Raw genomic sequence first — 13,325 nt, 5'->3', positions numbered from 1 at the left:
TTGCATAGAGCTCGATGCTAAGAGCTACAGGGTTGGGGGGGGGGGGGTAGTTGACACGAGAGATGCATACATGCCCCCCCCCCCCCCCCCCGCGACCCAGAAGGGCCTCCAGGTGTGCGAAGACTGCCGCCCCCTGCCCTAGGACAGCAGGTAGCAGCCGGGCTGCCAGAGCCCCCCCGGGGCTAGGCATCTCCAGCCTTGAGCAGCCTGTGTTTCTGACCTCAATGTGCCCTCCACAAATAATTTTCATCTGTGCTGCAACACCTGAAGATGTGGTTCCCAAACACTAGGGGTCTCTGGGAAAAAGACCTGAAGACGGTGGGGTGGCAAGCGCTGAGTCACTTATTAGGATCCTTTCGTGCCTTCACTTGAGATTTTAAGTGTCCGTTCCTGTTACATCCTAATAGGGTGCCACACATTATGGTGTCAAACTCTGGAAGCGTATTTCAAATGCAGAGGTCACTTGTGAACCACTTCGTCTTATCAGCCTCCCAAAGAAATCCCTCTTTAAAGAGCCTCAGGAGCACATCCATCCATGAAATGCAATTGCCTTTCCTCCCTCAGTTTATAATAACTTCTATTTCTAGGATGTAACCAATATAATTGCTGTTATTCCAAAAAGCAGCCCATGTATATACCTATGCATTCCATATGGATACATTCGGGGATTGCCTGGTTTAAGGCCATACGGAAAATACAGGGCTCAGGTGATAACCACGCGGGCACGCTAGAGTATTATCTCATGTTAAAGTTAATTACAAACCTATAAAAAGCTCCGCGTTTGCTAGGGGGTTGAGATGTTCTTTCAGTTATCAGAGGAGAAACCTGAGGAGAACTAAAACTGGAATGGGAAGAGACTCTCTGCTAGCACACAGATTGCCTATCCCACTACGTGGAAAAAAACAGTATGTTTGCATTTGATGCTTGCAAGGAAAGAAAAACACAGCTTGAAACTGAAAAGCTTTCATTTATAATACGCTGAGCCATGTTTATATCTTGGGAGAAGGTTCATGCAGTGTGGCAACAAAGCAAAATATTTTTGAAAAAAAAAATGCACCAAAAGTCACTAAGTAGCTCCAGACACCAAGCTGAGAGCCTGCAATAGGAAATGAAAAGTGATGGAATTTGCACATGGGACTTCAAACTGCTCAGCTTGGGAAACACAGAGCTCATGAGGGCCAGTCTACCCATCCTGACCCACCTCCACCCACACCATCACTCCCGATCGCCCACGAACCACCCCACAGAAGGAAAGGAGATGCCAAGAGAAACACTAAGACCTACCAGACAAGGGATGGAGACACCAGGCTGACAGATGGTTTCACCGACACAAACTTTAGCTAGAAGTTTCCCTGTTGAGAGGCATGAGGACCCACGCTTAGCAATCACAGAAGCAAGCAACCACTTGTCCCCTAGGCAAAATGCCAGACTGCTCACCCCCTTTTGCCCTTTGCTCCAAGTTTTCAGCCTTGGCTGCAAGTCGTTATGCACGGAGCTTTAAAAAATTCCTGGTACTGGGTGCCCACCTCTGCAGTTTCTGCTATAACTGGGCTAGCGTGCACTATGGGGACACTGGGTTTGTTTTTTAAACATTCCCTAGAGGGGCACATGCACCCCAATGTTTATAGCAGTAATGTCCACAACAGCCAAAATGTGGAAAAAGCCCAGATGTCCATCAACAGAGGAATGGATAAAGAGGAGGTACATATATACAATGGACTATTACTCAACCATCAAAAAGAATGAACTCTTACCATTTGCAACGATGTGGATGGAACTGAAGGGCATTATGCTAAGTGAAATAAGAGAAAAACTAGTATGATAGGATTTCACTATGTGGAATTAAGAAACAAAACAGATCAACACAGGGGAAGGAAACAAAAGAGATGAAAACCGAGAGGGAGGCAAACGATAAGAGACTCAACTCTAGGAAACAAACAGGGTTGCTGGAGGGGAGGGGGTGGGAGATGGGGTAACTGGGTGATGGGCATTAAGGAGGGCACTGGGTGTTATATGCAACTGATGCATCACTGAATTCTACCCCTGAAACTAGTAGTACAGATGTTAAATTACAAAAAAAAAACTCACTAGGTGATTCCGATGTGCAGTCCAGGCTATGAATCACTGCCTATGGTTCTACACAGCAAACAAAGAGGAGCCACGTGAGAGCAAGCAAACACTGGAATGACACAGTGGTGCGCAGGAAATACCAGATTCTGCTTTGAAAGATCTGGAGTGGGGCTCAGCATCCCTAACGGATATCTCAACATAAGGGCTAGAACAGATCACGGCCTCCATCGCACATCCTACAGAAGCTCCACAGACATGATCATGGACTACATCACGGTTTACACTACTTTAGGTGGTTTAACCCTCTCCCTTCTTCAGTGGCATTGCTAAAGTTACTTTAGTTTCATTGGCTCCCTCAGGATCACCCTGGTGGACAGGGATACCCACGGAAAGTACGGTGTCTAGAAAACATTCCCTTCACGTGGCCCAGTGTGTGCTGGGTTTTATCGGAGGGGAGGATATGGGCCAAACGGTGACCTCCTGAAATTGAAGTCCTAACCCCAGTACCTCAGAATGTGACTAGAGACAGGAGCCCTGAAGAGGTCACGGAGTTAAAATGAGGTCATGAGGATGGGCCTGAATCCAATAGTACTGCCCTCACAAGAGAGGGCCAGACACAGAGATAGAGAGGGAAGACCGGGGGGAGACACAGGGAAGAGACCACAGTCTGCAAGCCCAGGAGACCCATTGGAAGGGGTCAACCCTCCCAACACCTTCACCTCAGACTTCTGGCCTCCGGGAACTGTGAGAAAATAGTTTAAGCCACCCGAGACTATGTTGTTCAAGCAGTCCTAGCAAACCAACACTGGGGGCTTGGTTTGTGGTTTTTTTTTTAAAGTTTTAGAGAATGAGTAATGCAGGGGAGGGGGGGGTGGGCAGAGGGAGAGGAAGAATCCCAAGCAGACTCCGAGCTGAGTGCAGAGCCCGACTTGGGGTTTGATCCCATGACCCTGAGATCATGACTTAAACCTGAAACCAAGAATCAGACGCTTAACCAACAGCCACCCAGGCGTACCTGTGTGTCTACTTTTGTACCCTGGCTCTGCCACACACCTGCTGAGACCTTGACTGAGAACTTGCATGAAGACTTACCCACAAGGAAAGTAGCCACCCCGCTTTTTGTTGTGATCTCGGTTTTTGGTATTCAAGACTCACTCCCCCTCCTCTTTCTCCTCCGTGTTCCAGATAGAAACTGGTGCCTGGTTAGGTGACCTCCACGTTAAGTCCCAGGTTCTGGCATAAAATTGCTTTCCCTATGTCCACCCAGCTAGGCCAGAATGGGCATGAGTTATCTCTTACATATGTAAATTAGTATTAAATTCAATTTTCACAGAATTTGCAAAAAAAAAAAATCAAGTTTTCTCAGAGATAAAAATCTCACTGATGTTGCGTTCTAGGTTCTTCTAACCTTTCAGGTACGGCCAGAACTACATTCCAGCGTTTTTGGAACAACCTTGCTTCCAAGGAACAGTCTTTGTGGTCTTGGTGGGTTCCTAGGAAGGTAACCTCAGCTCCGCCATGCAATTTTTCCACCATAAAAATCACGAGCAATTTCGCTATAGAAAAATTCCAAAACACCACATGGACACGTTACCAAGAGCAATGCCGAGTGAGAGCAAAAGCAAGAGAAGAGCTGGAGGAAAAGTCATGGCGCCATGTCCGCGCTGGCTTTTAGACAGCCTGACCTCCAAGGTGGTAGTGCTGGGCACACAGGAGAGGTTAGAAAATTGCGTTTGTAGAGCTATCAACCTTTCTAAGCTTAGACGGCCTTTTAAATTTGGTTGAATCTGTAGAAAAACAGCTGTTACCAAGGTCAGAAGCTCCCACGAGTTTAATATGAACTTTTTCTCTACCCAACTTCACCTCCATAGGATGCTCTCTGCTCCTTATCAAGTTTTTATACCTTTTTCTTTACCATGCCCCAGAGCATTTCTCCTAATAGGTCAGGCGGTGTGTTCCAACGTTTTCCTTTCTTCTCTCCAAAATGCCATTAGATTTTGCTTCTGTCCCCTCAAAATATTTCTTGTGCCCTCATTTGATTTTTGGATGTGAAGTTCTCCACTATAGAAATTCAAAACAAACTCAGGGAGAGGCAGCTCTGAGTCAACAAAGCATGGGATGATCAATATGCAAGTCAGGAATTAAAGTATGGAATTAGGGGTGGGGAAGGGTAAGATCAGCCAAGGCAATCCAGAGTACTCAACCCAAACATGAAGGCCCGGTCTTGGGAACATGAAAAAAAAAAAAAAGCAGAAGTTAGTCCTCAACTACTTGCAAATAGTCAGCTTAAGAACACTGACAAATTATGTCCATTTATAGTACCATTTGGGGATGACCGGGGGGGAGGCAGAAATTCCAGCTCAAAAACTGATTCCCCGAGATCAGGAAACCAAGTCACAAAGATGCTCAGGCCAGGAGGTCCAAATACAATAAGGCAACATGAAGGCAAGGATCTAAAGATGAAGCTAAATACATCCCAAGTGACCTGAGAACTTATATCTGTGGACAAGGTTACGTACAGAGAACCCCACTCTTAGTCTTTGTGTTAAGATGGCTCACTAGAGAGTAGCTCCGTTGGTTAAGTGTCTGACTCTTGATCTCAGCTCAGGTCTTGATCTCAGGGTTGTGAGTTCCAGCCCCACGCTGGGCATGGAGCCTACTTTGGGGGGGGGGGGAGGGGAGAAGAGATGGCTTTCTGGAAGTCAGCAAACATCCTATAAACGGCCAGATGTTAAAGATCTGAGGCTTCGGGGGCCAAATGAGGTCTCTAACAACCCTTTAAAGATATGAAAAGCATTCTTAGATAAGTTGTATAAAAACAGGCCATGGGCCCTACTACTTCACCAATTCCTGCTCTGTACCAAACTCCCAGACCAGATCCTAGAGCAGAGGGCTCTCCTGGCCTCCCACCCGTTCTCAACCAGCAGCTGCTGGGCTGAGAGCTGCCCCCGCTGTTCCCAGATGGAGGCTGGAGGGCTTCACCCCAGTGGGGCAAACACAGAACACCCCCCAGGTGTAGCCAAGAAAGAAAGGTTGAGAACAGAGATAAAGGCTGAACACAGATGTGGTCCACGTTTCTGAAATCCGGAAGTATGAAAAGATGGTCTAGTTCACATTCCGCCACACCGAACAAGGCAGCATATTCATGCATCCAACCTCTCACGCAGGCTTTTGACTTGAAGCTGGAAAGATGTGCTGCTTTGCTCAAAGGGGATTAAATATGTAGACCTCATACCACCACCCCATCCCCCCCACCCAGGTCTCAGGATGGAAACCGTCCAGAAGGTTCAGCTACAACTACAATGATCCATAAGGGATTAGGAGAAGGGAGGAATGTGGAGGGGCAGGCCTTCTTAGAACAGTCTGCTTAAAGTTACTGTTGGAAAAGAGCGTGGAGTAAGAAGTGAACTGGGTGTTCCTAATGGGCCAGTTCTGAGGCTGCCATCCACCTCACAGGGCAAACAGCCAGAGAATTCCCTTTGTACTACTTTCACATTCCAATAATTCTTGAAAGAGACTTGGGGCACGCACTAATTTTCCACTAACACCTCTGTAGAACAAAACTTTGGTTACCACCACTCCTGGACTCCTGTGTCCCTGCTTGGTGGGTTTCTTTTGCTGAAAGGAGACAGCTGGTCCATAGGAAATTTCAAGCTCTTAGCCTCCAAAATGGGACCTTAATCAGATGTGTGCCAAAAGAACTCTTAAATATGTCCCAAAAGACAGCTTTGACTCAAAATTCCCTTACTAAAAGATAAGTCAAATTAAAAAATCTAAGTTCTAGGAGGGCAGAGGCAGGAGTTTTTCTGCATTTCCCACCGATGTATTCTAAGTTCCTAGAACCGTGCTTGGCACCTGGTAACTCAAGTATTTGCTGAATAAGTGAACCAAAGTTGTTGCTAAAACTTTAAAACTCATAAATGGCTTCATGGAAAAGAACCTAGCCTGAGAAGCTGATGGTATAGTGGTTTTCACCCCCAGAGAAAAGCAATAGAGATGGAGCGGAGACCCCTGTTCTCTGGCTATTCAGCAGGGCTCCCAACGCAGGCGGACCGTCTCACTCACAAAGGCGGGAAAGGTCCCGCTGAGCAGGGGGTGGTAGGTTTGGAGAAGCTGAGCTCACTGACACGTGAACTACTGATTGAAATGCAAACTTTCTCCGGAGAAGATAGGGTATTCTAGAATAAAAGAGTGCATTTGCTTTTTCCGGGTGCACCCACGCAGCTTCACTTAGAAAAGGTGAAGTTGATATCGGAAAGTCAGGCATCCATGACTTCAGGGACAATGAGCAAAGCCACAGGACCCGTCTCGGAGGGCACTCTGGGGAAAGTGCAGCCCTTTGTGGTGAATTTGGTTGTCCTTTCCTATCACTTGGTGCTGTTTCTCTGAGAAGAGTGAAAAGTGATACGGAACCCGCCTTGGCCAAGCCCTCCCACGTCCCTGCCCTCCTCCACCACCTGTTCAGCTGAAGATAAACGTGGGAGGGAGCGGGATCCCCTTTAAAACTGCAACCCCCACTTCAAAGCCAGGGTCTACAGGGCAATTAACACAGGCAGGAACACCGGCGTCCTCTTCAGGTGTTAGGTAAAGTAGCAAGGTCAGGGCATTAGCTGGAGCTGCCCGAGAATCCGCACCTGTAACACATTAGCAGCTCAAGCAGGTCCAGCCGAGCGCCGAGGAAGACAACCATAGCACCTCACAGCAGCCCAAGGAGTCTGGGTTCCGAAAGAGCCTCTCTCAGAAAAGGAGGCATACTTGGATAGGCCAGCGACCGCAGTTCTAGAAAGGCTAGTAAATTGAAAGTGGAGTTCATTCACTTGTAATATTCACTCGGTCATGTGACATGTGGAATACTGTCCAGGCCTGAGGCTAGCCTCAGAGGATATGGTCACGAACCAGGGGACAGTTGGTCCACCCCCCCCCAGCGGCCTGACCAACCAGTGACAGAGGGTCTAACCCAGGGAAACCGAGGCTGCCTGCGATTTAGACAGTTCCTGCCCAAACCACCTGTCTCCTGCTCTTTTCATACCAGCTCCTCTTTAGCAGAGGATCATGAAGATGTGCTTTCTGAAAGAGGGTAGCGTGCCCTGAGCCAACGATTACCCACAGCACGCCCCCCTACCCACCCACCCCGTGCCGGTCCTGAGCTTTGTCGGCAGTGGGCTGAGGATCAGAGGGCCTGCTTCCTAGCCTTGTCTCTACCCAGAATGTCCTTCGTGCCTTCAGGCAAGGGGCAAGTCTCTAAGATCCTTTAAAGTGGGGTATCTATGCCTTCTTCCTACTCTTATGGGCACACAAGTAGGGCGCTTTACGTGGTCAGCAAGCAAGAAACAAAGATCCGCTTTGTGATTCCCCACCCCCACCCCCGAGGCACTGCAGTTTTGGGCTCTCCTACATTTGAAAAAGTATCTAAAAACTAGTGTACAGTGGTGTATAAACACCATTTCTGGATGTGGAGTTTGCTTTTCCAAAAATTTCTACCATACTGTCCAAAACTCAGTGTCCAGTGAGCACCTACTATGTGCACCCAACGTGCCAAACATGGGGGGGATTCGACAGTGAGTATGAGTGGTACTGTTCATCCAGCACTTCCTATATCAGCTCATTTAATCCTTCACCGTAACCCTGTAACTTCACCACTAGTAGGATTTTACAGAGACCACTAAGGTAAAGAAACCAAAGTCACAGAACAATCTAGTCAAGCTAGGATTCCAACTGGCACAGTTCCTATTACTGCTCAGGTTTTGACCTCCGAGCCCTCTGTAGGAAGTGTGACCCACCAGATAGCACATTCTCCAGTCTCCCCTCCAATGTGGCCTCAGCTAGAGTGCAGGGCTCTCAAGCTGGTAGGGCTGCTCTAAGGGACTTCTCCAAATCCCACGCAAACCCACTTGCAGAAATATCACATTACCTTTGACATTTTAACAGGATTTGGCAATACATATTATGGAAAAGTGGGGGTTTTGGCACCCCTAGGTCATTATATCCCACGGGAACAGGGTCCTAAGAGCAGTACCTAATGAGCTGCAGAGGGACAAACACTGCCAAGGGGAAGCTACGGGCCGTGGCAGTCCAACCACAAAATGGAGCTACAGCCAATGCAATTTAAACACCTAACAGCAATAAAGAACGTATTTTCTCTTGCCCAGAAAGCCATTCCTAGCTGCTTCTAAGCTCATTTCCATCATCAATACAGTATGAACTACATGACTTTGAACTGGATCATCTACCATTGCGTATTGGTTCGTTTCAAAGGCCTTAGTCTAAAAATCAGGTCTCTAAGCAGACCAGACAGTAACTTATTCTATAGGCATTTTGTAAGGCTATTTTAAGCTAATAGATGCTCAGTAAATCCTTACCGGGTCAGGAAAGTTAGAATGTTTATTAGATACTGCTTCACTCAAAAATTGGATTTTCTGGACATTCCCTACACAATGTATTCATTTTTAAAAAGCCTTTAACAGGTTTTACTGATAGACCCAATAAATGAAAGGTAAACATGAACCTCTTGCTCAAAACTACATGATCGGGGGGTGGGGGGGTAAACTTGTGGGGAAAAACAGCCACAAGAGGCTAGCATCCTGATAAATTTATATGCTTAGTTTGGCTCTAAGAGTCTTAGATAAATCACACCCCAACGGTGAAATCTTTACTAATAAAGGAGTACACCCTGCATCAGATTGTAACACTGAGCAGTACGTACTCCAAGCTGGGTAGGCTGTCACTGGCATGCACTCAAGTGTTTGTTAAACTTTGGGCACTTGGCCCAATGCACACTGGGGTAGAGAGTCTCAAGAGACAGCCCTGTGATTAAGAAATCCTTCAAGGAAGGAAAGCTATACACATATGAACCAATATTGTATATGACAGGAGAATATAATTTAAGGACAGATCTCCAGGATAGTGGTTAACTGAAAAACCACTGGTCATGGTGAGTGTTGGAGTTTTCCATCAAACGGTCTTTTGAATTTACTGCCATCTGAATTTATGGTCTTCCTTAGACCCCAGGATCTTGAAAGTTCTACCTCCTCTGTAGGCACCTCCAGGATGATGAAAGGGCCTGGGCCCAGACTTTGAAGTCAGACAAACCTGGGTTTGAATCTTGGCTCCCACGTGTATTAACTTTGTGACCCTGACCAAGTTTACTTAATCCCGGAGTTTCGGTTCTTCCCCTGTAAAACTGAAATACAAAAGCAAGAGTGGCTTTGAGGATTAGAGATAATGTATGTAAAGTGCATAGAATGGTGCTGAGTACAAAGTCCTCAGGCTGTCATTTCATATACAGAAGGCAAACGTGGAAAGGTGCTTGGGTGAAACCCTGGGAAACAAGTGTACAAAGGTGGGGGGGGGTCCAGAACAAAGATTCTGAACCCAGCTTTCCTTCTCCGTACCATTTAGGTCTCTATAGCTTTTAGGAATAACAGATCAGATTAACACTACCATGAACATGGTGGGAGTAAAAAAAAAAAAAAAAAAAAAAATTAAGTCCCATAAAAAAATTTAACAAGTTCAGAAGGACTTCTGTAGTTCTCACTTGTGCTAAAAACTGTTTAAAGGACCAGGGGTAAAATCAGGGCCGTCTATCAGTATTCCCCAAGCAGCTCAGCTACTGTACTTAAGATTAAGGATCATCCAAGAGTTGAGGAGTCTGGTCTCCTGGAAGGCTGGTTTTTAGTTTTTGGTTGATGCGGTAGGAGTAACTACTCGTGCACCTGTAGAAGCCTCTGCGCCTCTTGAATTTAAATGGGTTTTCACAGTGACCAGATTGAGGACAGTGGTTTCTATGTAAGTGCTTAGGCTTTAATGCACGTTGCATTAACACACAGGCTCTGATCTGGGAGGTTTGGGATGGGCCTGGACACTAACAAGCTCCTAGAGGATACTGCTGGTTTCCAGATCCCACCTGGAGCAAGAGCCTCTAGGAGCCGAGACAATAAATCCACAAACCAAGCACAAGTCCCCCCATTCTTGGGGTTCAAAAGCAAACAGGGGCTCAGTAACTGCCAATCAATGGTCTTCAGGAATTTAGAGTTACGGGAACAGTATAACAGTATACACAGAACTCTGGATTATCCATAAAACAAACAAAACCAGAAAATATTCACAGGGACCACTACTCATTTTCCCCAGCTGAAAACCCCCTCTCCCACTCCACTCATTCCCCAAAACAAAATTCCTTACTTTTCTGTGATGTAAAATAGCCTTTTTGTTAGTTCTCATAAGCTGTTCTTTTGGATAGCCATTAATGAGAACACTTAAAGACATTGATAGTGTCTCTTGGGGAGTCTTAGTGTAAAAAAAAAAAAATTAAACCAGGGAAGAGGAGTAACAGTATAACAGTCAACTTAGAACACTAATCAGGCACCAGTGGTTTCTGAAAATTGGACATGCATTCTGCAAGTACCACTGATTTATATGCAGTCTGACCTTCAGGGACTGAACAAATGAGTAAACCATCTCAGGGACACTTTCCCTGTTAGAGGCTTTAGTACTAGAATGATAGGAAAACAACGTGTCCTAATACTGTGGTCATGCGGAGGACACACGGGGCCAGCACCAGGCAAGCAATCCTGGCGCCAGTACCCTCGGGTCATCCCACCAGCATGGATCACCTTGCTTACCCGGTTAACCTCTTCAAGTCTTTGCCTGTAAACTGAACATACTCCTCCCCCCCCATCTCCCCACCCAGGCCTCAGCACATTTGATCGGTGTTGACCACCCATGTCCTGGATAAGACAATGCTTCCCAAGCCCAGGGAGTATTGCCTCAAAGGATGGGGGTCATTCCACTGCCGACAAGATTTTAAAGCACAGTATGCAACGTAACTGATTACTGGTTTGCGGACCACAAACTCACCAGCCCTGAAACCACTTCTATCTGAAACTTTGAGCATGTGAACTAAGATCTCAGCGGCTCCAAAAGCATGGTGATTGATTTATCGGTTACATTATGAAGAATAAAACTTTTCTCCAAATTCACTTCTGGGGATTGCTGCATTACCTTGTACTACCCAATATTTATCCTGGCACCCCAAAGCGTAGGACTGGCTGAAACAGTCTGGCGGGAGTGTGAGTCCCAGTACCTTGCACCATACCTTTAAAAAGCAATTCGTGTTTATGGATCTATGCCTCCCATTCAAAGCAGTGGACCAGAAGCCAAGCACTCAACGGTGAAAAATCAACCCTCACCTCCAAAAGGCTGCAAGCAGGGAACAGTAATTTTTGAGAATGAGAACCACCTAGGAAACATTTTCCAATCTACATAGATTCCCTAGCCCTAGTCAGGGGTAATTTTAACAAGCATCCAGGTGATCTGTGGACTGCACTTTCAAGAAGTACTCTCCTTATGGCTCAACAAGCTCAACATTCCCCCCCACCCCACCCCAACACACCCACGTCCACAGCCCGCAAACCTCTTCCATCCTTTTGCCCCCGGAGGCCGTTAGAGTGTTACACTCCGTCCCGGGAGAAGGTCAAAGGACAGTCAAGAACCAAGTATTTACTTGTCAACTGTGTTTTTGAAACAAAACGCAAACGCGGCCATCCGTCTTTGCCACGGCGCAGTTTGCACCCACAATCCAATCCACTTAGCAGCTTTCAGCCTCTTCCTCTCCACCACGCGAAGTATTCCAGGAAGCGGTAAACGCCTCAGGGTCCTAGGGTGCAAAGTCTAGGTGCACACTTGATTGCCCGTCATTGCTCTGGCCCAAAAACCACACCAAGAGGTTTGCACTAAAGGACTCCCCAAGCACATCCCGGCGCAACCGTAGCCCCCAGTCACCAAGCGCGTCTCCAAACCCCTCCTCTGCGGAGCCGCGTTTCCAACTAGCCCGGGTGCGCGGCGGCGGACTCAGCAGAGCCCGGAGACTTACCTGAAACACGTGGTGAGCTCCCCCGTAGGCTTCAGACACGGGTATTTCGTCGTGGCGATCTTGTTTTCTGAGCAGATCTCTCTAGGAAGACAGAGCAGCCGCTTCGCTGACCGTCCGCGGAGAGCGAAGGGCAGGGCGCGCGAGGGTGGCAGGGCGCTGCGTCCCGGCGCGCCGAGCAGGCGCTGGTCCCCGAGCGCGGACGCCGAGCGGCCTCGGGGCCTGGGCTGGGGTCCGCCGGCGCGAACCCAGCCCCGGAGGAACCGTACCAGGGAGCCCCAGACCCACTGACGGGGAGCCCGGGCAGGGCGCGGAGTTTAATGCCGCCCAGGGTAGTTGAGCCCCCAGCCCGTGCCAGCGGAGCCGGGGCGTTGGGGGGCGTGCGGGCGCCTGCAGGGGCCGGGATACTGCCCCCACCCCACGAACCGGGCGCGCAGCCAGCCGGGGCTGGCAGCGCTTACCTGTCACCGTCCTCGGGCTCCTCTCGGTAGCTCCACGTGTGTCCCAGCGCCAGGAGCAGCAGCAGCGGACCCAGGCTCCTGCCCAGCTGCCTCCTCACCGCTCCTCCCCGACTCGGAGGCGGCGGCACCATCAGGGAAGCTCCCGGCTTCTTCCCGGCGCTGGAGCTCTTTCCCCGCCTGTGCTCAGCTTCTCGGCGGCCGCTGCCTTCCCTCTCCCCGGCAGGGGGCGCCGGAGGGCAAGGGCGTCTGCGCCACCTGCGCGAGGCACGGGGCTGGGGGGTGTCCTGGAGCGGGGGGTGGGTGCAGAGGCGGCGGAGGAACAGGGAGACGGGTCGCCTGCGGTGCTCGGCCGGTGCGGGGGTCGCGGGGGCTCAGCCGTCTCGCCCAGGATGTCCACTCGGGATCCACGGACTCGCCAGGCTCGGCTTTGGGCAGCGCCCTCCCCTCTCGCCTCTTCCTGGGCTGGGAGGGACGGGCAGGGCGCGCGAGCCGGCGGCTGTGCGCATCTTGCCCCAGGCCAGCTCGACCGGGAGGAGGAGCCGGCTCACACCCCAGGGACAAGGAGGGGGGGAGCCTAAGGGTTAATAAGCTTCTTTCCTGGCGTCAGGTCACTTCTGAAGGCCAGAGCAGGCCTCTGGTCGCCTTTCGCCCTCCAGCGCGTACGCCCTGTTTTCCCGCCACCCCGGGCTGCTCTCGGCAGGATTCGGGAAGGAGGAGTCGGAAGGACAGGCGCTTCTCCCCAGCTGCTTTTCACGCCCGGGACAGCACGGCTTACAGGGCGTAGCAGCCTGGCTTCCTTAAAAATCTTAAAAGAAAGTTCTCCGGTCGTTTCAGTTGCTCGTAAAGCCGCTATTTTCTTCCTAATTGGAGCTGGGGACAAGTGAGCTGCGCGCTTTCTTTTCTTTCCTTATTCTTCCCCCCCCCCC

The 13,325-nt window shown here is 49.2% G+C and overlaps 1 protein-coding gene across 2 annotated transcripts in view; it reads right to left on the bottom strand.

Annotated features, from left to right (window-relative positions):
- Positions 1–12,569, bottom strand: part of CCBE1 (collagen and calcium binding EGF domains 1) — a 248,153-nt gene extending 235,584 nt beyond the window's left edge. For both annotated transcript variants that reach the window (XM_036101774.2, XM_078060235.1), the window contains exons 1-2: positions 12,400–12,569; positions 11,942–12,022 (exon numbers count right to left, since the gene is read on the bottom strand). In XM_036101774.2, coding sequence (XP_035957667.1) covers positions 11,942–12,022; positions 12,400–12,530 — 212 coding nt within the window. In that variant the 5' untranslated portion in view covers positions 12,531–12,569. The remainder of the gene's footprint in view (positions 1–11,941; positions 12,023–12,399) is intronic.
- Between the last annotated feature and the right edge of the window lie 756 nt (positions 12,570–13,325).

Source organism: Halichoerus grypus, chromosome 13 (assembly GCF_964656455.1).
Source record: "Halichoerus grypus chromosome 13, mHalGry1.hap1.1, whole genome shotgun sequence".
Lineage (NCBI taxonomy): Eukaryota > Metazoa > Chordata > Mammalia > Carnivora > Phocidae > Halichoerus > Halichoerus grypus.
The sequence above is the reverse complement of the archived record's forward strand: the minus strand, read 5'-3'. Positions and strand labels throughout refer to the sequence as shown.